The sequence below is a fragment of the Salmo salar genome, chromosome 02, assembly GCF_965601325.2.
Source record: "Salmo salar chromosome 02, fSalSal1, whole genome shotgun sequence".
Taxonomy (NCBI): Eukaryota; Metazoa; Chordata; class Actinopteri; order Salmoniformes; family Salmonidae; genus Salmo; species Salmo salar.
Genome location: NC_138292.1, coordinates 4,703,393 through 4,728,293, shown reverse-complemented (window position 1 = coordinate 4,728,293; position 24,901 = coordinate 4,703,393). Strand labels below are relative to the sequence as shown.

Here is a 24,901-nt window from a genome sequence, read left to right as displayed (position 1 = left end):
GACAAGTTGAATCCGGTGAGTTTGTCTGAAGCTACAACCAAAATATGGGCTGTTGGGGGTACTGGAGGACTGGAGTTGGGCTGTTGGGGGTACTGGAGGTGGGCTGTTGGGGGTACTGAAGGACTGGAGTTGGGCTGTTGAGGTTATTGGAGGACTGGAGTTGGGCTGTTGGGGGGACTGGAGGACTGGAGTTGGGCTGTTGGGGGTACTGGAGGACTGGAGTTGGGCTGTTGGGAGGACTGGAGTTGGGTTGTTGGGGGTACTGGAGGACTGGAGTTGGGCTGTTGGGGGTACTGGAGGACTGGAGTTGGGCTGTTGGGGGTACTGGAGGACTGGAGTTGGGTTGTTGGGGGTACTGGAGGACTGGAGTTGGGCTGTTGGGGGGACTGGAGGACTGGAGTTGGGCTGTTGGGGGGACTGGAGGACTGGAGGAGGGAAACAGTAATATCACATCAAACACAGATTTGAAGCCTGAAGTTTATGCTGTTTGAATTCTGAGAGATGCATGCTGGAACAAATTCCCGTGGGAGGATAACTCTCCAGTAGGAGGGATGGCCACAGACGTGATGTATGAAGTATCACAGCATTTGATCTCGCTCCAGATTCTAGTGTGAAGTAGTCTGTTTGATAGCTCCCCCTGCTGTCTTCAATGCCACTCTGGTGACTTTTCATTTTCATTATCACGGGGCATTCTGAGTCCATATGTGACAAGATATGGTTTTCTTCTCGCAGAACGAGTATGACAACAGTTTGTGTCTTCGTAGACATTGTAGCTGGGTGGTGGTTAGCTCATTGTAGTTGTATTTCATGACAGATTTTAGGTCAGCTCATTGATTAAGATCAACTTAATAACATCCCCTTTAGGGGGTTTTACATGCATACATTCTGACCACACAAAACATGATTCATCTCTTCACATCAATTAACCCCTTCAGTTCCATTAGCCTCTACAGATGACATGGAATGAGACTGAACCAGCTTTTCTGTGGGCGAGGAAGGATGATGGTTATCTGAGGATGGGCATCTTGTACAGTATGTTGCCGTCTCCATTGGTCTTTCAGACCTGTGTCAGTAACTATCTCCTCTAGCACATGGGCTCCTAGTAGTTACATACAACTGATGTTATTGCCATTCTGTCGCTGTGCCTCCACAGTGAACATTATCCTACGGACGTTACAATGTGACAGTATTATTCAAGCCACAATCAAAAGGCTAAAGGCACATTGGTCATTTCATTTCTTTATTTTTATTGCTCTTAATATCGGTTAATAACTTGATTGGTGGAATTATTTTTAAAAAAAACAGACAAATTCAAACTGTCTGGGTGCTAAAAAAACAACTATTCAACAGTTTATGGTATCCTAGTATTGTAGTGTGTGTGTGTGTAGTGTGTGTGTAGTGTGTGTGTAGTGTGTGTGTGTGTTCGTGTCCAGACACTCTTCATATTAGCATCATTAGTGGTTCAGCTGCTTCAGGACTTGAAATGTTAAAGATCTTGGACCTTCTTCTGAGGAATAGAAGACGTCCACATCATCCCCTGAAACAAAGTCAAAGGCTTCGTCCCCATAAGGCTCTGTTTAAAAAGGTAGTGCACTATATAGGCAATAGGGTGCCATTTGGGACACAGACAAACACTTTCCTTCAGAAGTCATTGGTGCTGCCTGCACCTCATCTGAGACTGTATGACTTTAAAGTTAATACATTTAAAAAAAATAAAAAATAAAAAATGGACAAATTGATGAATCTCAACTTCCTGCCAAATAAAGGTAAACTTGTCCATCCTCTGAAATACATAGACACATGAAATGAATATTAGGAGGCCTGATGAACATCATCCAGTGTTAAAAACTATTCAAACAGCTCCTAATAAGAGCCTCATTACTATGTCCCAAATGGCACCTATTCCCTATACACTGCACTACTTTGGACCAGGGCCCATCTGGACTATAAAGGGAATAGGGTGCCATTTGGGACGTATCTTTCGAAAGGAGTGGGGGGGGTGTGTGTGCTTATATTCGTACTGTTACACACAAGTGTGTTTCTTGCATATCCCAACTCCCCCTGAGACACCTGCAGGGAGTGGGGTCACGGTCAGGGTCACCATATCCCAACTCCCCCTGAGACACCAGCAGGGAGTGGGGTCACGGTCAGGGTCACCATATCCCAACTCCCCCTGAGACACCTGCAGGGAGTGGGGTCACGGTCACGGTCACCATATCCCAACTCCCCCTGAGACACCTGCAGGGAGTGGGGTCACGGTCACCATATCCCAACTCCCCCTGAGACACCTGCAGGGAGTGGGGTCACGGTCAGGGTCACCATATCCCAACTCCCCCTGAGACACCTGCAGGGAGTGGGGTCACGGTCACGGTCACCATATCCCAACTCCCCCTGAGACACCTGCAGGGAGTGGGGTCACGGTCACCATATCCCAACTCCCCCTGAGACACCTGCAGGGAGTGGGGTCACGGTCAGGGTCACCATATCCCAACTCCCCCTGAGACACCTGCAGGGAGTGGGGTCACGGTCAGGGTCACCATATCCCAACTCCCCCTGAGACACCTGCAGGGAGTGGGGTCACGGTCACCATATCCCAACTCCCCCTGAGACACCTGCAGGGAGTGGGGTCACGGTCAGGGTCACCATATCCCAACTCCCCCTGAGACACCTGCAGGGAGTGGGGTCACGGTCACCATATCCCAACTCCCCCTGAGACACCTGCAGGGAGTGGGGTCACGGTCACCATATCCCAACTCCCCCTGAGACACCAGCAGGGAGTGGGGTCACGGTCAGGGTCACCATATCCCAACTCCCCCTGAGACACCTGCAGGGAGTGGGGTCACGGTCAGCATATCCCAACTCCCCCTGAGACACCTGCAGGGAGTGGGGTCACGGTCAGGGTCACCATATCCCAACTCCCCCTGAGACACCTGCAGGGAGTGGGGTCACGGTCAGGGTCAAAATTGTACAGAGCCCCTGGAGCAATTAGGTTTAAAGTGCCTTGCTCAAGGGCACAGCGCCAGATTTTTCATCTCGGTTACTGGCCCAACACTCTAACCTCGAGGCTACCTGCCATCCTGAGGGATAATGTTTCCTGCATTCATACAACAATAAACAGAAACCATTAATATCTTACTAACCCGTAAGGTTATGTTTGACATGATATCTACATCTAGTGACCTAAGATGTAAAGAAATGGGCCAGCCACATCTAATTCTAGGACCTGGGAGCTATAGCTAGCTAGCTAGCTAGCTAGCTGTCTAGCTAGCTAGCTAGCTAGCTGTCTGTCTGTCTGTCTGTCTGTCTGTCTGTCTGTCTGTCTGTGCAGTCAATGAGCCCAATTCTCAGATCTTTCTCCTGAAGTATACTTTCTCACTTGTGCACAGCTTCCCACACATTTAATTAAAAGTGTTGTATTGGTGAGTTTATGGACTGGACTAGAGGGAGATCGTATGCCAGTCCTTTCCTTTCAGATCCATGAAGGGAAGTGAACAAGTGCACACTTGGAAAGAAAGAACAGAGAATTGGCAAGCAGGGCAGAGAGAGGCCTTGTAGGAGCCTGGCAGTAGAAGTATTGGATGTTTTTGGAGTACAGGGTTGCAAGGCAGACCAGCCAGCAGGCACAGTCCCTCAGAGCCCCTCTCAGCCCCCCTACACCCCGCTGAGCTCTCTCTTTGTTGTGGACACACAGAGACGTCTTTGTCTGACCCAGTGGGCCCATTCAGGTCTCTGGCTGCCTCCACACACAGAGGGACACTTCACTTTCTTTTCACGTTGTTGTTGGAGGGCTGGAGCTGAGGCTGGGCCTGGGGATGAGGATCGTACGGTCCAGGCTTGGTGCCGTTGCTGCTGCTGCCTCTTGGTTTGTGGCTCTGGCTCAGTACAATCACAGTCAGAATACTGATGATGTGAATGTGGAAGTACATTGACCTACGGGGGAAAGAAGATGTGATGAAATGCTACAGAAACCAAAACACCAAAGATGGACAGAATAAGAGAAAAGGTAGAGATGACACACTTGTCCTCCATAAAGACAACAGACAGTAGAGATGACACACGTGTCCTCCATAAAGACAACTGAGGAACATTGTGTCCAGGCTTATTAAGATAATACTAAGCTAATAAATTGTACATTTTTTAGACATTTTTTTTTGTCATTTAGCAGACGCTCTTATCCAGAGCGACTTACAAATTGGTGCATTCACCTATAATATCCAGTGGAACAACCACTTTACAATAGTGCATCTAAATCTTTTAAGGGGGGGGTTAGAAGGATTACTTTATCCTATCCCAGGTATTCCTTGAAGAGGTGGGGTTTCAGGTGTCTCCGGTACACATACGGTACACATACGACCTAGCCTGGGTACCAGTGTGTTTGTGCTAACATTACACTCCTTGTCATGCCAAGAAGTTGACAATGATAGCACATCCAGATCAGGGACCAGGCTACATACGACCATCATCGTTAAAGAGACACATTTGACCATTAGGAAAAGAACCTAAATGGATGTTCACCTGTAGTACTGCATGGTAGGTCCTACTGCCAGCAGTAGGAAGGGCATGACAGTGTAGCAGATACACAGCTGAGTAGCTGCCCAGGTCACTACGTCATAGACAAGCTTCAGAGGATAAGAGGACAGGAAATACTGACGGACATTCTTACGGACCTGGGTGTGGGAGACAGGAGAGAGAACACAGTGACGTACGGCCCTGGGTGAGGCTGAGATGATGAGACACATGAGGTGAGTGCTGTGTGAGTGAGAGAGAGAGTGAGGAAGACGGCGAGAGAAAGAAAGACAGCGAGAGACAGACAAGAACAGAGACTCACAGCTCTATCTGCCAGTGTGATGGGTACAGCAGTAATAATGGTACTCACAGCTCTGTCTGTGTGATGGGTACAGCAGTAATAATGGTACTCACAGCCCTGTCAGTGTGATGGGTACAGCAGTAATAATGGTACTCACAGCTCTGTCTGTGTGATGGGTACAGCAGTAATAATGGTACTCACAGCTCTGTCTGTGTGATGGGTACAGCAGTAATAATGGTACTCACAGCCCTGTCAGTGTGATGGGTACAGCAGTAATAATGGTACTCACAGCTCTGTCAGTGTGATGGGTACAGCAGTAATAATGGTACTCACAGCTCTATCTGCCAGTGTGATGGGTATAGCAGTAATAATGGTACTCACAGCTCAATCTGTCAGTGTGATGGGTACAGCAGTAATAATGGTACTCACAGCACTGCCAGTGTGATGGATACAGTAGTAATAATGGTACTCACAGCTCTACTGCCAGTGTGATGGGTACAGCAGTAATAATGGTACTCACAGCTCTCGCTGCCAGTGTGATGGCTACAGCAGTAATAATGGTACTCACAGCTCTGTCAGTGTGATGGGTACAGCAGTAATAATGGTACTCACAGCTCTGTCAGTGTGATGTGTACAGCAGTAATAATGGTACTCACAGCACTGCTAGTGTGATGGGTACAGCAGTAGTAATGCTACTCACAGCCCTGCCAGTGTGATGGGTACAGCAGCAATAATGGTACTCACAGCCCTGTCAGTGTGATGGGTATAGCAGTGATAAAGGTACTCACAGCTCTATCTGCCAGTGTGATGGGTACAGCAGTAATAATGGTACTCACAGCTCTCGCTGCCAGTGTGATGGGTACAGCAGTAATAATGGTACTCACAGCTCTCGCTGCCAGTGTGACGGGTACAGCAGTAATAATGGTACTCACAGCTCTCGCTGCCAGTGTGATGGGTACAGCAGTAATAATGGTACTCACAGCTCGCTGCCAGTGTGATGGGTACAGCAGTAATAATGGTACTCACAGCTCTCGCTGCCAGTGTGATGGGTACAGCAGTAATAATGGTTCTCACAGCACTGCCAGTGTGATGGGTACAGCAGTAATAATGGTACTCACAGCTCTCGCTGCCAGTGTGATGGGTATAGCAGTAATAATGGTACTCACAGCACTGCCAGTGTGATGGGTACAGCAGTAATAATGGTACTCACAGCTCTCGCTGCCAGTGTGATGGGTATAGCAGTAATAATGGTACTCACAGCTCTCGCTGCCAGTGTGATGGGTATAGCAGTAATAATGGTACTCACAGCTCTCGCTGCCAGTGTGATGGGTACAGCAGTAATAATGGTACTCACAGCTCTCGCTGCCAGTGTGATGGGTACAGCAGTAATAATGGTACTCACAGCTCTCGCTGCCAGTGTGATGGGTACAGCAGTAATAATGGTACTCACAGCTCTCGCTGCCAGTGTGATGGGTATAGCAGTAATAAAGGTGAAGTAGTATCCAGGGTAAACTCCATGCCATAGAGCTGACAGGATGAAGGTCAGGGCTGTGGGGTAACGGGGAGCACGGTCGTAACACACACTGAAGAGAGAGGAGACAGGATGAAGGTCAGGGCTGTGGGGTAATGGAGGAGTTATAACCAGACCTGGGTCAGATATATTGTTATGCAGTTAACAGAATAAAATAAACATTCATGAATGTACAGAAAATTGGTTTTGTACTAATGTTATGCATATCTGGACATTATCTTGGTAGAATATCTTGGAAGAATTAATACTTACGTTTTGAGCCAAACACCAGTCTGAATATTCCAGTTATCTATGAACTTCTTGAAACTAGTTGCTGTCTGCAAAAAGAGAGAGTTCAATATTAAACTTCAGTCATTTTCAATAATTCTGCAAAGCTAAAAGTTCCAACAGTGTTTGTTGTTGTTGATGTTTCCAAACGTACCTCAATCTCCCAGATGCTGATGTTGGAGATGAGGTCCCAGGATACCTGTCCAGCTTCATCCACACCTTTAAAACCATAACCTGCTGCATTGTTGATGGCATCCGCTGTTGGGACAAACACATGAATGGATGAACCTTCCCCCATAGTAATGAATGGATGAACTTTCCCCCATAGTAATGAATGGATGAACCTTCCACCATAGTAATGAATGGATGAACCTTCCCCCATAGTAATGAATGGATGAACCTTCCCCCATAGTAATGAATGGATGAACCTTCCCCCATAGTAATGAATGGATGAACCTTCCCCCATAGTAATGAATGGATGAACCTTCCCCCATAGTAATGATTGAATGAACCTTCCCCCATAATAATGAATGGATGAACTTTCCCCCATAATAATGAATGGATGAACCTTCCCCCATAGTAATGAATGGATGAACTTTCCCCCAATAGTAATGAATGGATGAACTTTCCCCCAATAGTAATGAATGGATGAACTTTCCCCCATAGTAATGAATGGATGAACCTTCCCCCATAGTAATGAATGAACTTTCCCCCATAGTAATGAATGGATGAACCTTCCCCCATAGTAATGAATGGATGAACCTTCCCCCATAGTAATGAATGAATGAACTTTCCCCCATAGTAATGAATGGATGAACTTTCCCCCATAGTAATGAATGAATGAATGAACTTTCCCCCATAGTAATGAATGAATGAACTTTCCCCCAATATTAATGAATGAATGAATGAACTTTCCCCCATAGTAATGAATGAATGAACTTTCCCCAATAGTAATGAATGAATGAACTTTCCCCCATAGTAATGAATGAATGAACTTTCCCCCATAGTAATGAATGAATGAACTTTCCCCCAATAGTAATGAATGAATGAACTTTCCCCCAATAGTAATGAATGAATGAACTTTCCCCCAATAGTAATGAATGAATGAACTTTCCCCCAATATTAATGAATGAATGAACTTTCCCCCAATAGTAATGAATGGATGAACTTTCCCCCATAGTAATGAATGGATGAGCTTTCCTCCATAGTAATGAATGAATGAACTTTCCCCCCAATATTAATGAATGAATGAACTTTCCCCCCAATATTAATGAATGAATGAATGAACTTTCCCCAATAGTAATGAATGAATGAACTTTCCCCCATAGTAATGAATGAATGAATGAACTTTCCCCCAATAGTAATGAATGAATGAATGAACTTTCCCCCATAGTAATGAATGAATGAACTTTCCCCCAATATTAATGAATGAATGAATGAACTTTCCCCCATAGTAATGAATGAATGAACTTTCCCCCAATAGTAATGAATGAATGAACTTTCCCCCAATAGTAATGAATGAATGAACTTTCCCCCAATAGTAATGAATGAATGAATGAACTTTCCCCCAATAGTAATGAATGAATGAATGAGCTTTCCCCCAATATTAATGAATGAATGAACTTTCCCCCAATAGTAATGAATGAATGAACTTTCCCCCCAATATTAATGAATGAATGAATGAACTTTCCCCCATAGTAATGAATGAATGAACTTTCCCCAATAGTAATGAATGAATGAACTTTCCCCCAATAGTAATGAATGAATGAACTTTCCCCCAATATTAATGAATGAATGAATGAACTTTCCCCCAATAGTAATGAATGAATGAATGAACTTTCCCCCAATAGTAATGAATGAATGAATGAGCTTTCCCCCAATAGTAATGAATGAATGAATGAGCTTTCCCCCAATATTAATGAATGAATGAACTTTCCCCCATAGTAATGAATGAATGAACTTTCCCCCCAATATTAATGAATGAATGAATGAACTTTCCCCCAATAGTAATGAATGAATGAATGAACTTTCCCCAATAGTAATGAATGAATGAACTTTCCCCCATAGTAATGAATGAATGAATGAACTTTCCCCCATAGTAATGAATGAATGAACTTTCCCCCAATATTAATGAATGAATGAATGAACTTTCCCCCAATAGTAATGAATGAATGAATGAGCTTTCCCCCAATAGTAATGAATGAATGAATGAGCTTTCCCCCAATATTAATGAATGAATGAACTTTCCCCCAATAGTAATGAATGAATGAACTTTCCCCCAATATTAATGAATGAATGAACTTTCCCCCAATAGTAATGAATGAATGAACTTTCCCCCCAATATTAATGAATGAATGAATGAACTTTCCCCCAATAGTAATGAATGAATGAACTTTCCCCCAATAGTAATGAATGAATGAATGAGCTTTCCCCCAATAGTAATGAATGAATGAACTTTCCCCCAATAGTAATGAATGAATGAACTTTCCCCCAATAGTAATGAATGAATGAATGAACTTTCCCCCATAGTAATGAATGAATGAATGAACTTTCCCCCAATAGTAATGAATGAATGAACTTTCCCCCAATAGTAATGAATGAATGAATGACTTTCCCCCAATAGTAATGAATGAATGAATGAACTTTCCCCCATAGTAATGAATGAATGAACTTTCCCCCAATAGTAATGAATGAATGAACTTTCCCCCAATAGTAATGAATGAATGAACTTTCCCCCAATAGTAATGAATGAATGAACTTTCCCCCAATAGTAATGAATGAATGAACTTTCCCCCAATAGTAATGAATGAATGAACTTTCCCCCAATATTAATGAATGAATGAATGAACTTTCCCCCAATAGTAATGAAGAATGAATGAACTTTCCCCCAATAGTAATGAAAGAATGAACTTTCCCCCAATATTAATGAATGAATGAACTTTCCCCCAATAGTAATGAATGAATGAATGAACTTTCCCCCAATATTAATGAATGAACTTTCCCCCAATAGTAATGAATGAATGAATGAGCTTTCCCCCAATAGTAATGAATGAATGAACTTTCCCCCAATAGTAATGAATGAATGAACTTTCCCCCAATAGTAATGAATGAATGAATGAACTTTCCCCCATAGTAATGAATGAATGAAGCTTTCCCCCAATAGTAATGAATGAATGAACTTTCCCCCAATAGTAATGAATGAATGAATGAACTTTCCCCCAATAGTAATGAATGAATGAATGAACTTTCCCCCAATAGTAATGAATGAATGAACTTTCCCCCAATAGTAATGAATGAATGAACTTTCCCCCAATAGTAATGAATGAATGAACTTTCCCCCAATAGTAATGAATGAATGAACTTTCCCCCAATAGTAATGAATGAATAATGAACTTTCCCCCAATAGTAATGAATGAATGAATGAACTTTCCCCCAATATTAATGAATGAATGAATGAACTTTCCCCCAATAGTAATGAAAGAATGAATGAACTTTCCCCCATAGTAATGAATGAATGAACTTTCCCCCAATATTAATGAATGAATGAACTTTCCCCCAATAGTAATGAATGAATGAATGAACTTTCCCCCAATATTAATGAATGAACTTTCCCCCAATAGTAATGAATGAATGAATGAGCTTTCCCCCAATATTAATGAATGAATGAACTTTCCCCCATAGTAATGAATGAATGAACTTTCCCCCCAATATTAATGAATGAATGAACTTTCCCCCCAATATTAATGAATGAATGAATGAACTTTCCCCCATAGTAATGAATGAATGAACTTTCCCCAATAGTAATGAATGAATGAACTTTCCCCCATAGTAATGAATGAATTAACTTTCCCCCAATATTAATGAATGAACTTTCCCCCAATAGTAATGAATGAATGAACTTTCCCCCAATAGTAATGAATGAATGAACTTTCCCCCAATATTAATGAATGAATGAACTTTCCCCCATAGTAATGAATGAATGAACTTTCCCCCAATAGTAATGAATGAATGAATGAACTTTCCCCCAATATTAATGAATGAACTTTCCCCCAATAGTAATGAATGAATGAATGAGCTTTCCCCCAATAGTAATGAATGAATGAATGAGCTTTCCCCCAATATTAATGAATGAATGAACTTTCCCCCATAGTAATGAATGAATGAACTTTCCCCCATAGTAATGAATGAATGAACTTTCCCCCCAATATTAATGAATGAATGAACTTTCCCCCAATATTAATGAATGAATGAATGAACTTTCCCCCAATAGTAATGAATGAATGAACTTTCCCCCAATATTAATGAATGAATGAACTTTCCCCCATAGTAATGAATGAATGAACTTTCCCCCAATAGTAATGAATGAATGAATGAACTTTCCCCCAATATTAATGAATGAACTTTCCCCCAATAGTAATGAATGAATGAATGAGCTTTCCCCCAATAGTAATGAATGAATGAATGAGCTTTCCCCCAATATTAATGAATGAATGAACTTTCCCCCATAGTAATGAATGAATGAACTTTCCCCCATAGTAATGAATGAATGAACTTTCCCCCATAGTAATGAATGAATGAACTTTCCCCCCAATATTAATGAATGAATGAACTTTCCCCCCAATATTAATGAATGAATGAACTTTCCCCCAATAGTAATGAATGAATGAACTTTCCCCAGTATGAATGAATGAACTTTCCAATAGCCAACACTAGAGTGGGTAGGTGAAGCCTCACCTAAAGTCCATGCGAAGTAGAACTTGGGTCTAGCAGCTTGTATAGAGAAGAAGGCATACGCCAGTCTGGTTAGGAAAGGTGCCTCGTTGACGAAATGGCTGTCAACGTTATATGTGATGGGGAACGCTTTGGTGAGGGTCAGGAACAAAACCATGCACACACCACAGATCAGCAGTTTACGTGTGACAGCAGCCTGAAAGCCAGAGGGAGAGAGTCAGATCCTTCATGGCCAACAGGGAAACTACTTTCTAATTGCCTGCATTCAGCCAGGTAAGTCATTTATTTTGCAATAAACACCTGATAATATGCTGCTATGTTGTTAGTGGTGTAATTACATTGTTATTATACACGTATAAGACAAACTTAATGGCAATATAGTTTCTGAAAGAAAGTACTTCTTTACTTTACATGACTCCACTTGTACCCATCCTTACCATAGGTGAGGGCTCTCGGACTAACGTGACTCTACTTGTACCCATCCTTACCATAGGTGAGGGCTCTGGGACTAAAATGACTCTACTTGTACCCATCCTTACCATAGGTGAGGGCTCTGGGACTAACATGACTCTACTTGTACCCAGTCTTACCATAGGTGAAGGCTCTGGGACTAACATGACTCTACTTGTACCCAGTCTTACCATAGGTGAGGGCTCTGGGACTAACATGACTCTACTTGTACCCAGTCTTACCATAGGTGAGGGCTCTGGGACTAAAATGACTCCACTTGTACCCAGTCTTACCATAGGTGAGGGCTCTGGGACTTTATCATATCCATTCTGTCCAGTGTTGGATCCTGACAGCCTCCTCTGAACGTGTCTCCCCTCTATAAAGTCTATGTAGTCTTTATAGTGACTGCAGGGTCCCACCAGGATACTGAGGAAGTTCAGATTGTAGCTCAGGTATTCTATCAGAGACGGCTTGGAGCTGGAGGTAGAAGAGAGGAAGAAAGAGACATTGGAGACTAATCTGAGGGAGAGAGAGACAGAGAGAGACAGAGAGAGACAGAGAGAGACAGAGAGAGACAGAGAGAGACAGAGAGAGACACAGAGAGACACAGAGAGACAGAGAGAGAGACACAGAGACAGAGACACAGAGACAGAGACACAGAGACAGAGAGAGAGACACAGAGACAGAGAGACAGAGAGAGACAAGGTAAAAGTCGTTCTGCCCCTGAACAAGGCTGTTAACCCACTGTTCCTTGGTAGGCCGTCATTGTAAATAAGAATTTGTTCTTAACTGACTTGCCTAGTTAAATAAAGGTAAAATAAATAAAAAATAATTGTTTTCTCCTGACAATATCATTCTAGGCTATCTTCTTTACTTTGAGTGAGAAGACTTGCACAGACAAGTAGTTAATATCAATGTAATTTGTGTACGGTAGATGTGAACGGTAGATGTGGACGGTAGATGTGGACGGTAGATGTAGACGGTAGATGTGGGCGGTAGATGTGGACGGTAGATGTGGACGGTAGATGTGTACGGTAGATGTGTACGGTAGATGTGGAGGGTAGATGTGGACGGTAGATGTGGAGGGTAGATGTGGACGGTAGATGTGGACGGTAGATGGAGGGTAGATGTGGAGGGTAGATGTGGACGGTAGATGTGGAGGGTAGATGTGTACGGTAGATGTGGAGGGTAGATGTGGACGGTAGACGGTAGATGTGGACGGTAGATGTGGACGGTAGACGGTAGATGTGGAGGGTAGATGTGGACGGTAGATGTGGACGGTAGATGTGGAAGGTAGATGTGGACGGTAGATGTGGACGGTAGATGTGGACGGTAGATGTGGACGGTAGACGGTAGATGTGGACGGTAGATGTGGAGGGTAGATGTGGACGGTAGATGTGGACGGTAGACGGTAGATGTGGACGGTAGATGTGGACGGTAGACGGTAGATGTGGACGGTAGACGTGGATGGTAGATGTGGACGGTAGATGTGGACGGTAGATGTGGCCGGTAGATGTGGACGGTAGATGTGGACGGTAGACGGTAGATGTGGACGGTAGATGTGGACGGTAGACGGTAGATGTGTACGGTAGATGTGGACGGTAGACGGTAGATGTGGACGGTAGATGTGGACGGTAGATGTGGAGGGTAGATGTGGACGGTAGATGTGGACGGTAGACGGTAGATGTGGACGGTAGATGTGGACGGTAGATGTGGACGGTAGATGTAGACGGTAGATGTGGACGGTAGACGAAAGATGTGGACGGTAGACGTGTACGGTAGATGTGGACGGTAGATGTGGACGGTAGATGTGGACGGTAGATGTGGAGGGTAGATGTGGACGGTAGATGTGGACGGTAGATGTGGACGGTAGACGAAAGATGTGGAGGGTAGATGTGGACGGTAGATGTGGACGGTAGATGTGGACGGTAGATGTGGACGGTAGACGGTAGATGTGGACGGTAGACGTGTACGGTAGATGTGGACGGTAGATGTGGAGGGTAGATGTGGACGGTAGATGTGGAGGGTAGATGTGGAGGGTAGATGTGGACGGTAGATGTGGACGGTAGACGGTAGATGTGGACGGTAGATGTGGACGGTAGATGTAGACGGTAGATGTGGACGGTAGATGTGGACGGTAGATGTGGACGGTAGACGGTAGATGTGGACGGTAGACGTGGATGGTAGATGTGGACGGTAGATGTGGACGGTAGATGTGGCCGGTAGATGTGGACGGTAGATGTGGACGGTAGACGGTAGATGTGGACGGTAGATGTGGACGGTAGACGGTAGATGTGTACGGTAGATGTGGACGGTAGACGGTAGATGTGGACGGTAGATGTGGACGGTAGATGTGGAGGGTAGATGTGGACGGTAGATGTGGACGGTAGACGGTAGATGTGGACGGTAGATGTGGACGGTAGATGTAGACGGTAGATGTGGACGGTAGACGAAAGATGTGGACGGTAGACGTGTACGGTAGATGTGGACGGTAGATGTGGACGGTAGATGTGGACGGTAGATGTGGAGGGTAGATGTGGACGGTAGATGTGGACGGTAGATGTGGACGGTAGATGTGGACGGTAGATGTGGACGGTAGATGTGGACGGTAGATTTCATGTCATGCTGTGGATTTCAGAAGTCTACATAACCTATTTTCCTGTCATCAACACTGAGCCAACGCACTGCAAGGCATGCATGTATATGGAAGATAAATGTATATACCGTAATGAATACATACTCTACAGCATGGAGCCTCTGATCAGCCGTGAGGTCCTCGCGCTTTTTACACATACCTGGAAACCGTGGAAACGTAAGCATAAGGGAGACATCGTTTTTTCAACCCAAACATCAAAAGAACAAAGACAAAGCATAGGTTCCCTTCCGATCCCCTGGACATTCCTTACCATCATGCACTTGAAAAGATAACATAGTGGTTTTCTGGGTAATTATCATCAACGGCCTGAAGGGAGGAAACACAATATTTAGTTTATAAAGTCGAACGCTCACTGAGGACATTAACAAGGACAGAAATGGAATGTGAACAGCATTTCATAAAGCCTAACCGTACATCAGGAATAAATTATCATTCATTCTTTGGTGCTTTTCATTCAGACGTTCACATAGAATAACCTCTTTGTTGGTGTGACACATGCAGGAACACACACCCTCTCTGTGTGAGAGCATGCCATGCACTTATAGAGAGTGTGTGTGTGTGTGTGTGTGTGTGTGTGTGTGTGTGTGTGTGTGTGTGTGTGTGTGTGTGTGTGTGTGTGTGTGTGTGTGTGTGTGTGTGTGTGTGTGTGTGTGTGTGTGCATGTCCATTGTATGGTTGTGTTACGTGAGCCGTAGTCAACAGACACTGATTGGCATTGTCAGGTCAAGAACGCTGGCATCAGAGAATGTGACACACAGACACACTATTAGAGAACGGCAATGAACCTACATAACAACACTACCATGCCGATCTTAAAATATATACATTTAACTAGGTGAGTCAGTTTAGAACAAACTATTTTTTTTAAATGACGGCCTACACAGGCCAAACCCTAACCAGGATGATGCTGGGCTAACTCCCGATCACGGCCAGTTGTGATACAGCCCGGGATCAAACCAGGGTCTGTAGTGGCGCCTCTAGCATTGTGATGCAAGTGCCTTAGACCGCTGCGCCACTCGGGAGCCAGAACTTGATTCTAGAACCCATCTAAAACAACCAGGTGTTTTACATGACATCACTACTATGCTGATTGATTCTAGAACCCATCTAAAACAACCAGGTGTTTTACATGACATCACTACTATGCTGATTGATTCTAGAACCCATCTAAAACAACCAGGTGTTTTACATGACATCACTACTATGCTGATTGATTCTAGAACCCATCTAAAACAACCAGGTGTTTTACATGACATCACTACTATGCTGATTGATTCTAGAACCCATCTAAAACAACCAGGTGTTTTACATGACATCACTACTATGCTGATTGATTCTAGAACCCATCTAAAACAACCAGGTGTTTTACATGACATCACTACTATGCTGATTGATTCTAGAACCCATCTAAAACAACCAGGTGTTTTACATGACATCACTACTATGCTGATTGATTCTAGAACCCATCTAAAACAACCAGGTGTTTTACATGACATCACTACTATGCTGATTGATTCTAGAACCCATCTAAAACAACCAGGTGTTTTACATGACATCACTACTATGCTGATTGATTCTAGAACCCATCTAAAACAACCAGGTGTTTTACATGACATCACTACTATGCTGATTGATTCTAGAACCCATCTAAAACAACCAGGTGTTTTACATGACATCACAATAGAATATCACAATGTGTTAACACTGTGCACCGTATTTCAAAGTGTATGAGATTGGATGTTATACTATAAGCAAGCACAGTGAGAAACAGGGCCGATAGTAGCCAGATGGACTGAGAAAAAGCAGAGCAACGGACGTGAATGGAGCATCAGATCCCAGTGATGGTCTATCCAGTCAACAGCAGTACAGTGTGATTCAGCTCATTCACCATTCTGCCTGCCTGCAGTCTGCAGAGAAAGCACAGTTTGTTAGCGAAGGTTAGCATTGATTAGGGTTAGAAATAGCATCATTAGCATAGCATATAATAGCATAATTAGCATTAGCATTGGCAAAGAATTGCAATAGTATAGCAAGCATGGCAGCGGCAGGTACTGTTAAACTAACTGACAAAATGTTTTATCAGCTTTATTATTTGTTTAGGGCAGTGCTTCACAATCTCTGCAAGACCCAAGAAAACCTGCAGATAACAGACAGAAACTAACCAGGCGGGAGTGGCAGATTCAACATGACGGCGAGAGAGAGAGAGAAAGTGTGCAAGAGAGAGGTGGGAACAAAGAAATGAATCTAGTAAGACATACAAATCTAGAAAAACAGAGGTTGAGGAAGGCTGAGACTGAGGAATAGTGAGAGAGATAGTGCTGTTGTCACTGTGCAGATAAAAGCAGTGAGTCAGCTGATTCAGTATGGACTGAGGAAGCTCTAATGTAGATCCTCATCTGTATTCTTTACCATGAAAAAACACATTCCATGAAAACCTCAATAAACACAAACTATTTCAGAATTCAGGTCACAGAAATATCTCTCATCATTACATAGTCCAGTAATCAGTGTTGTGTTCAAGATCAAAGACGGAGCCAATCGAGACCGAGTCAAGACTGAGACCGGGAGGGGGGACTAGGGGTCCGGGACCAAGTCAAGACCAGAACAATGAGAGTCCAATTCAAGACCATGATAGTAATTTGGTCAAATCGCCCCCATTATAAGAGTTGAAAATGTCCTGTATTTCTGTGTTCATATTTCAGAACAACATGTGGTTTTATACATTCAGTATGGTCAAAACAACAGCATTCTGAGGACAAATAATCACTAACCCAAACAGGTCTATAATAGATACAAAGACTGTTACAATTTACCCCGGTCTGCCCTACCAGCCAATCAATTTACCCCACTCTTCCCTACCAGCCAATCAATTTACCCCGGTCTGCCCTACCAGCCAATCAATTTACCCCACTCTTCCCTACCAGCCAATCAATTTACCCCGGTCTGCCCTACCAGCCAATCAATTTACCCCACTCTTCCCTACCAGCCAATCAATTTACCCCGGTCTGCCCTACCAGCCAATCAATTTACCCCGGTCTGCCCTTACTAATAGTGAGCTCGCAACGTTCATACAATTTACCCCACTCTTCCCTACCAGCCAATCAATTTACCCCACTCTTCCCTACCAGCCAATCAATTTACCCCACTATTCCCTACCAGCCAATCAAGGAAACTCTGACATGTGCAACAAAGTTTGAGGATATTTTTCAACGAAAGTAAAGGACAGTATAACGTAAGGAGTAAAGTAAGAAGCCAGGTTTCAACAGGCGATAAGATATTACTGTGTCATGAACAAGTGTATATACCTGGTGAAGTAGTTTTATGCGCCGACTGAATGGAAACTGATTATGAGTTTTTTTACTCCGTTGGTCTCGGAAAGAAATTACGAGTCCTCGTTGTCAGAGTCAAGACAGAGTAAAAATATATCCCACACCGAGACACTCAATATGTGGTCTGGAGACCGGTCTGGAGTACTGCCACTAAACCTGTCTTGATCTGGAACAACATGGCTACTTACCCAGAGAAGTCTGTTGAGAGGATCCCATAGTTATAGATGAAGACTCTGCTCACCTGACACACTGCGAGGTAGCTGATGGCCATGATCATAGTATACCTGGAGGAAACATTTAATTCAGACTGAGAACATGACCCTGATCATAGTATACCTGGAGGAAACATTTAATTCTGACTGAGAACATGACCCTGATCATAGTATACCTGGAGGAAACATTTAATTCAGACTGAGAACATGGCCATGATCATAGTATACCTGGAGGAAACATTTAATTCAGACTGAGAACATGACCCTGATCATAGTATACCTGGAGGAAACATTTAATTCAGACTGAGAACATGGCCATGATCATAGTATACCTGGAGGAAACATTTAATTCAGACTGAGAACATGACCCTGATCATAGTATACCTGCAGGAAACATTTAATTCAGACTGAGAACTTGTAGCCACAGAGTAACATCCTACATCCCTCCATTCTGTATACTTCTGGCCCTTCTTTGGACACTGTGTTAACTAACCTCTAGACGAGCTTCAATGCCATACAACTCTCCTTCCGTGGCCTCCAACTGCTCTTAAATACAAGTAAAACTAAATGCATGCTCTTCAACCGATCGCTGCCCGCACCCTCCCGCACATTCATCTTCTGCACATCTATCACTCCAGTGTTTAATTTCTAAATTGTAATTACTTCGCCACCATGGCCTATTTATTTCCTTACCTCATTTGCACTCACTGTATATAGACTTATATAGACCTTCTATTGTGTTATTGACTGTATGTTTGTTTATTCCATGTGTAACTCTGTGTTGTTGTTTTGTCACACTGCTTTGCTTTATCTTGTCCAGGTCGCAGCTGGACAAGAGAACTTGTTCTCAACTGGCCTACCTGGTTAAATAAAATAAATACTAATATTTAATATGTAATTCAGATTGAGAACATGTAGCTACAGAGTAACATCCTACATCCCTCCATGCTAATAATGAGTGGCGCTTTCAATGAATGAAACCTTTTTCATGTTTCGGTCTGGTAGTTCCTTATCTGCATATGGGAGAAAGATCAACTAGTAGGTGGAATGGGTCATGTTCATCTTAGCAATCACCTTCAAGTACAACTGGAGATGTACAGTACACACATGCTGGATGGTGAAACATGGTCTTTTACCACGCCGTAACCCACAACCCAATGACCCATCTTTCTTTAACTGGAGTAGGCGAGGCGATTGGCGATGGCACAGAGAACAATGCTGTCTCTATCTAGACTCCTACAAGGAATCCCTAATGTAAAACCTCATCAGTGTTACTGTTCTATTTTCTACCTACATTCATCACATTCCAGGACCTAAACACAGACAGACAGAGAGACAGAGAGACAGAGCAACAGAGACAGAGATCGAGAGACACAGAGCGACAGAGACATAGAGATCGAGAGACACTGAGAGAGACACAGACAGACAGACAGACAGACAGACAGACAGACAGACAGAGAAAAAGAGCAAGAGAGATAGAGAGACAGTCTGGTCCAGCTACCACTTCCTATCTAGCTTAACTTGTCATCAACATGTTAGCTAACAATGACCCATGTGGTTAAGATGTTATTACAAGTGTCTGTATGGGAGACATGGTGGTGTGTGTTTACCTGTGAATGTTGTGGATGTCAGCTGTGACCAGAATCCTGTAGCAAACCACCACCAAGATGGAGATATGGACTGCATACCTGCAGCGATGAAAACAACACAAAACAAATGCTAGGTGACTGGTAAAAACGGGGTGATAAGGACTAAACTGGGTCCATCTGTTAGTCTCCTCCATTCAACAAAGTATTCCGACTATGATTTAACCTGTATACCCTAACCTGTCTAGCGCACCCAAGTGTTCCTTACCAGCCAAAACAGAATATGACAAAGGAGAGGCCAAAGAGTGTGGCGACGGCATGGCGGACCACGGGGCTGGAAAAGTGAGGGCTGAGGTAAAAACGGAACCAGAAGGCTGCACCAAGGGCAAACACCTGACATGCCAAGAAGTTCACCTGCATAGAAGACATGACGCCCCCAGACATGAGATATTGACAAGATGTGTAGACTGTACATGCATCCAGTGTGTGTTATTGCCTTAGGACAACAGAATATTTATATTCTATTCTATTCTGTGTTGAGTTTGGATACAAGCAGAATGTCTCTAAATATACTTATGCAAATGTAATGTGTGTAAATGCGAAGTCAGGTGACCAGAATGTTGTCATATCATTCCAGGGTTATGGCAGGACAAGACACTTAAAACCATCATTTGACATTAAAATAACTGACTTTAAGCAAATCGATGTTTTTTTTTCCATCTCATTTTGGAAAAGTGTAGATTACCTGATCCAAAGGAAATCCAAAAAAATCGCTGACTGGAAGCAACCATTTGGAACCGGTAGTTTTAAACGAAGAGGTTGTCAACTCGTCCATTATGCATGGTAAAGGTTTGAAGTCGCTCCTCCGTAAAAATAATTATAATAAAGTGAAGAAATGTTTTACCAAAGAAAGAAATAAAGTGCTTCTACAATCTCATTGCTGTTCATTGATTGAAATACATCCCGAGCATTTATGCCGACTCAAGAAAAACTCGACGTCCTCTCTGTGCAGTCGTAGTTAACAACAATATGCTATTGTGACAGTTCGCAAATACACGAGAATTAGTGCTGACTGCTAATGTAGCCTGTAGTCTAGCAAGGCGTGGTACTGAGCTGTCAACTGTATCACGGACTGAAGCAGGAGCAATAGGAATAGTAGGTGGCGGATGGGATGGCCCCCTCCCCTCTAATAGCACACTCTGCCAACCCGGGTGTCTTAGCCGTGTCTGAATCCTGGCTTAGGAAAACGACCAAAAACCATGAAATCTCCATCGCAAACTATAACATTTTCTGCCAAGATAGAACTGCCAAAGGGGGCGGTGTTGCAATCTACTGTAAAGACAGCCTGCAGAGTTCTGTATTACTATCCATGTCTGTACCCAAACAATTCGAGCTTCTACTTCTAAAAATTCACCTTTCCAGAAACAAGTCTCTCACTCCCTCTGCCCCCAGCTGTGCCCTCGATACCATATGTGAACTGATTGCCCCCCATCTATCTTCTGAGCTCATGCTGCTAGGTGACCTAAACTGGGACATGCTTACAGTTTTTCTCAATCGTTTACACACAAATACTGGTACTTGAGACACAATGACCACAACATGTAACTCCAGAACCAATTCTGCTAAACTACAAGCACAATTCCTGCTTTACACTCAAATTGCAGTTCTAAAACACACTTTTTTCAAAACACTACACACAATTCTTTGCATTTGGCACAATTTTCAAGCAGAAAATCTCATGTTTTCACAATGAACACACTGCCATTCAAATATGCACACTGACTCATCACATGGGCAAACACCCGTCACACAGTTTTACAATTAGCAATCAGAGCTTTAGCATAAAAGGGCAACAGGTGAGCTCTTCTGTTTTGGAGCAATGGATGCCAACGTTGGAAACAGAGGCAGAGCCGTGAGAGTGGGAGTGGGAGTGGGAGTGAGAGTGAGAGTGAGAGTGAGAGTGAGAGTGAGAGTGGGAGTGGGAGTGGGAGTGGGAGTGAGAGTGAGAGTGAGAGTGAGAGTGAGAGTGAGAGTGAGAGTGGGAGTGGGAGTGGGAGTGGGAAGACGAAGGACCGTAATCTCTGATGAGATCCGAGCCACTTTGGTTGATCATGTGGTCAACCATGATCTAACAATGAGGGAGGCTGGGCAAAGAGTACAGCCAAATTTGAGCAGGTACACTGTAGCATCCATCATCCGGACATTCCGAAATGAGAATAGGTAAGAAATCTACTCTCACTAGAAAATTGCAGTACTGCATATCAATACAGTACTCAATGAGTACAGTATTGCCTGTGGACTGTTCTGTAGGACTGTAAAAAAGTATTTTTCAAGTATTTGGGAAATGTATTCCTACTTTGTATTTACAGTATTTGACTATTTGTTTGGCAGAACTGAAAGATTACCAACACAAGGTGGTCAGGAACGTGTTCTGTCTCCTGAACAGGAAACTGAAATCATGAACATGGTCCTAGAAAATAACGCCATAACATTACGGCAAATACAAAGAAAAATAATAGAAAACAATGAGATATTTCAAAATATTGATAGGGTAAGCTTATCAACACTGGACCGTGTCTTGCACAGAAATAATCTCAGGATGAAGCAGGTCTACAGGGTGCCATTTAAACGCAATTCAGAAAGTTAACGAATTGCGATATAACTATGTGCAAGTGAGTCCTATACAATCCCACAATTGATGCATACTCTCAACACTGTATAAATTATACATATTTCAGTATTGTAATCATAATGATTGTGCTTCACAATAGTGACCACTCCATGTCTATTTCTGATATTGTCATGTGTGTTTGTTTCAGAGAGTCCTTGAGCTAGAGGTGGCTGCAGTGGAGCACCAGTTCATCTTCATTGATGAGGTTGGATTCAACCTCACAAAAAGACAAAAGAGGGGAAGGAATATCATCGGCCAGCGTGCCATTGTTCAAGTCCCTGGCCAGCTCGGAGGGAACATCACAATGTGTGCAGCGATTACCCACCACGGCGTCATCCATCACCATGCTACCCTTGGCCCCTACAACACCGCCCATCTGATCACATTCCTGGACACCCTACACAACACACTCATTCCACCAGATCAGGTAGATGGCCCAGAGCAGCTCAGGTACGTTGTCATTTGGGACAAGGTAAGTTTCCACAGGGCTGCTCTGGTTCGTAACTGGTTCACTGCCCAGCCACGCTTTGTAGTTGTTTATCTCCCTCCATATTCTCCATTCCTCAATCCTATTGAGGAATTGTTTTCTGCCTGGAGATGGAAAGTGTATGACCGAAATCCACAAACGCGTATACCTCTTCTCCAAGCTATGGAAGACGCATGTGGAGATATAGCAGCTGATGCTTTTCATGGCTGGAATCGCCATGCTAGGCGATATTTCCCCCGCTGCTTGGCCAGGGAAAACATTGCTTGTGATGTGGATGAGGTGCTGTGGCCAGACCGCAACAGAAGAAAGGATGCAGCATAGTTTATTTTATTTTGTCTTTTTTTTTACTGTAACTGTATACATTAAATTCTTCTGTTTTGTATGTAGACCACTGTATGTGCAACTTTGTGTTGGTTTGGAATGGGATGTACACTGTGTACATTGTTTTTGTGGGAAAAATAAAATATATTTGTTACTGTGTATTTGTATGTTCTGAGTATAAAAACAATATTCTCAAATATTTTACACACTTATGTAGTAATGGCAACACTGAACCAAAAAATGCCTAAGTCATTATGATGATCATTATGATGAACCAGTATTCAACTGGTTCTTAAGTCTATTCATATGATGGTTTGTGTGTCATTTGAAAAGAAAATACCATTTTGATAAGAAATAACATTGTTTTGAATGTAACGTTTCATTTTGCTGAAGAATTGTGGGATTTTGCCTATTGTGTTTTTTGATTTGTGTGTAGAGTTCTGAGAATATGAGGCATGCTTTCAGAAAATGTGTATAAACAATCGAGAAACTGTAACACCCCGGCCATCCTACAATCTAAGCTTGATGCCCTCAATCTCACACAAATGATCAATGAACCTACCAGGTACAACCCCAAATCCGTAAACAAGAGCACCCTCGTAGATGCCATCCTAACTAACTCGCCCTCCAAATACACCTCTGCTGTTTTCAATCAAGATCTCAGCAATCACTGCCTCATTGCCTGCATCCGTAATGGGTCTGCGACCAAACGACCTCCACTCATCACTGTCAAACGCTCCCTGAAACATTTCAGCGAGCAAGCCTTTCTAATCGACCTGGCCGGGGTATCCTGGAATGACATTGACCTCATCCCGTCAGTAGATGACGCCTGGCTATTCTTTACAAGTGCCTTCCTCACCATCTTAAGCATGCCCCACTCAAAATGTAGAACTAGGAATAGATATAGTCCTTGGTTCACTCCAGACCTGTCTTCCCTTGACCAGCACAAAAACATCCTGTGGTGTTCTGCATTAGCATCGAATAGCCCCCGTGATATGCAACTTTTCAGGGAAGTTAGAAACCAATATACACAGGCAGTTAGAAAAGCTAAGGCTAGCCTTTTCAAACAGAAATTTGCATCCTGTAGTACAAACTCAAAAAGGTTCTGGGATACTGTAAAGTCCATGGAGAATAAGAGCACCTCCTCCCAGCTGCCCACTGCTCTGAGGCTAGGAAACACTGTTACCACCGATAAATCCACTATAATTGAGAATTTCAATAAGCATTTCTCTACGGCACCCTCCACAGCAACCCGCCAAAGCCCCCACCATTTCTCCTTCACCCAAATCCAGATAGCTGATGTTCTGAAAGAGCTGCAAACTCTGGACCCATACAAATCAGCCGGGCTAGACAATCTGGACCCTCTCTTTCTAAAATTATCTGCCGAAATTGTTGCAACCCCTATTACTAGCCTGTTCAACCTCTCTTTCGTATCGTCTGAGATTCCCAAAGATTGGAAAGCTGCCGCGGTTATCCCCCTCTTCAAAGGGGGGAACACTCTTGACCCAAACTGCTACAGACCTATATCTATCCTACCCTGTCTTTCTAAGGTCTTCGAAAGCCAAGTTAACAAACAGATTACCGACCATTTCGAATCCCACCACACCTTCTCCGCTATGCAATCTGGTTTCAGAGCTGGTCATGGGTGCACCTCAGCCACGCTCAAGGTCCTAAACGACATCATAACCGCCATCGATAAGAGACCTTACTGTGCAGCCGTATTCATCGACCTGGCCAAGGCTTTCGACTCTATCAATCACCGTATTCTTATCGGCAGACTCGACAGCCTTGGTTTCTCAAATGATTGCCTCGCCTGGTTTACCAACTACTTCTCAGACAGAGTACAGTTTGTC

General features: G+C 43.5%; 1 protein-coding gene across 1 annotated transcript; it reads right to left on the bottom strand.

Moving 5' to 3' along the window:
* Window positions 1-1,223: 1,223 nt before the first annotated feature.
* On the bottom strand, window positions 1,224-20,895 carry mboat1 (membrane bound O-acyltransferase domain containing 1). The gene is made up of 13 exons (XM_082959165.1): window positions 20,315-20,895; window positions 19,838-19,983; window positions 19,594-19,671; window positions 17,960-18,055; window positions 14,693-14,748; window positions 14,527-14,581; window positions 12,080-12,263; window positions 11,340-11,532; window positions 6,760-6,863; window positions 6,591-6,655; window positions 6,258-6,390; window positions 4,516-4,667; window positions 1,224-3,930 (listed from the first exon to the last, which is right to left on the bottom strand). The coding sequence occupies exons 1-13, from the start codon at window positions 20,402-20,404 to the stop codon at window positions 3,759-3,761; spliced, it is 1,524 nt and encodes a 507-aa protein (XP_082815291.1). The 5' UTR covers window positions 20,405-20,895; the 3' UTR covers window positions 1,224-3,758.
* Between the last annotated feature and the right edge of the window lie 4,006 nt (window positions 20,896-24,901).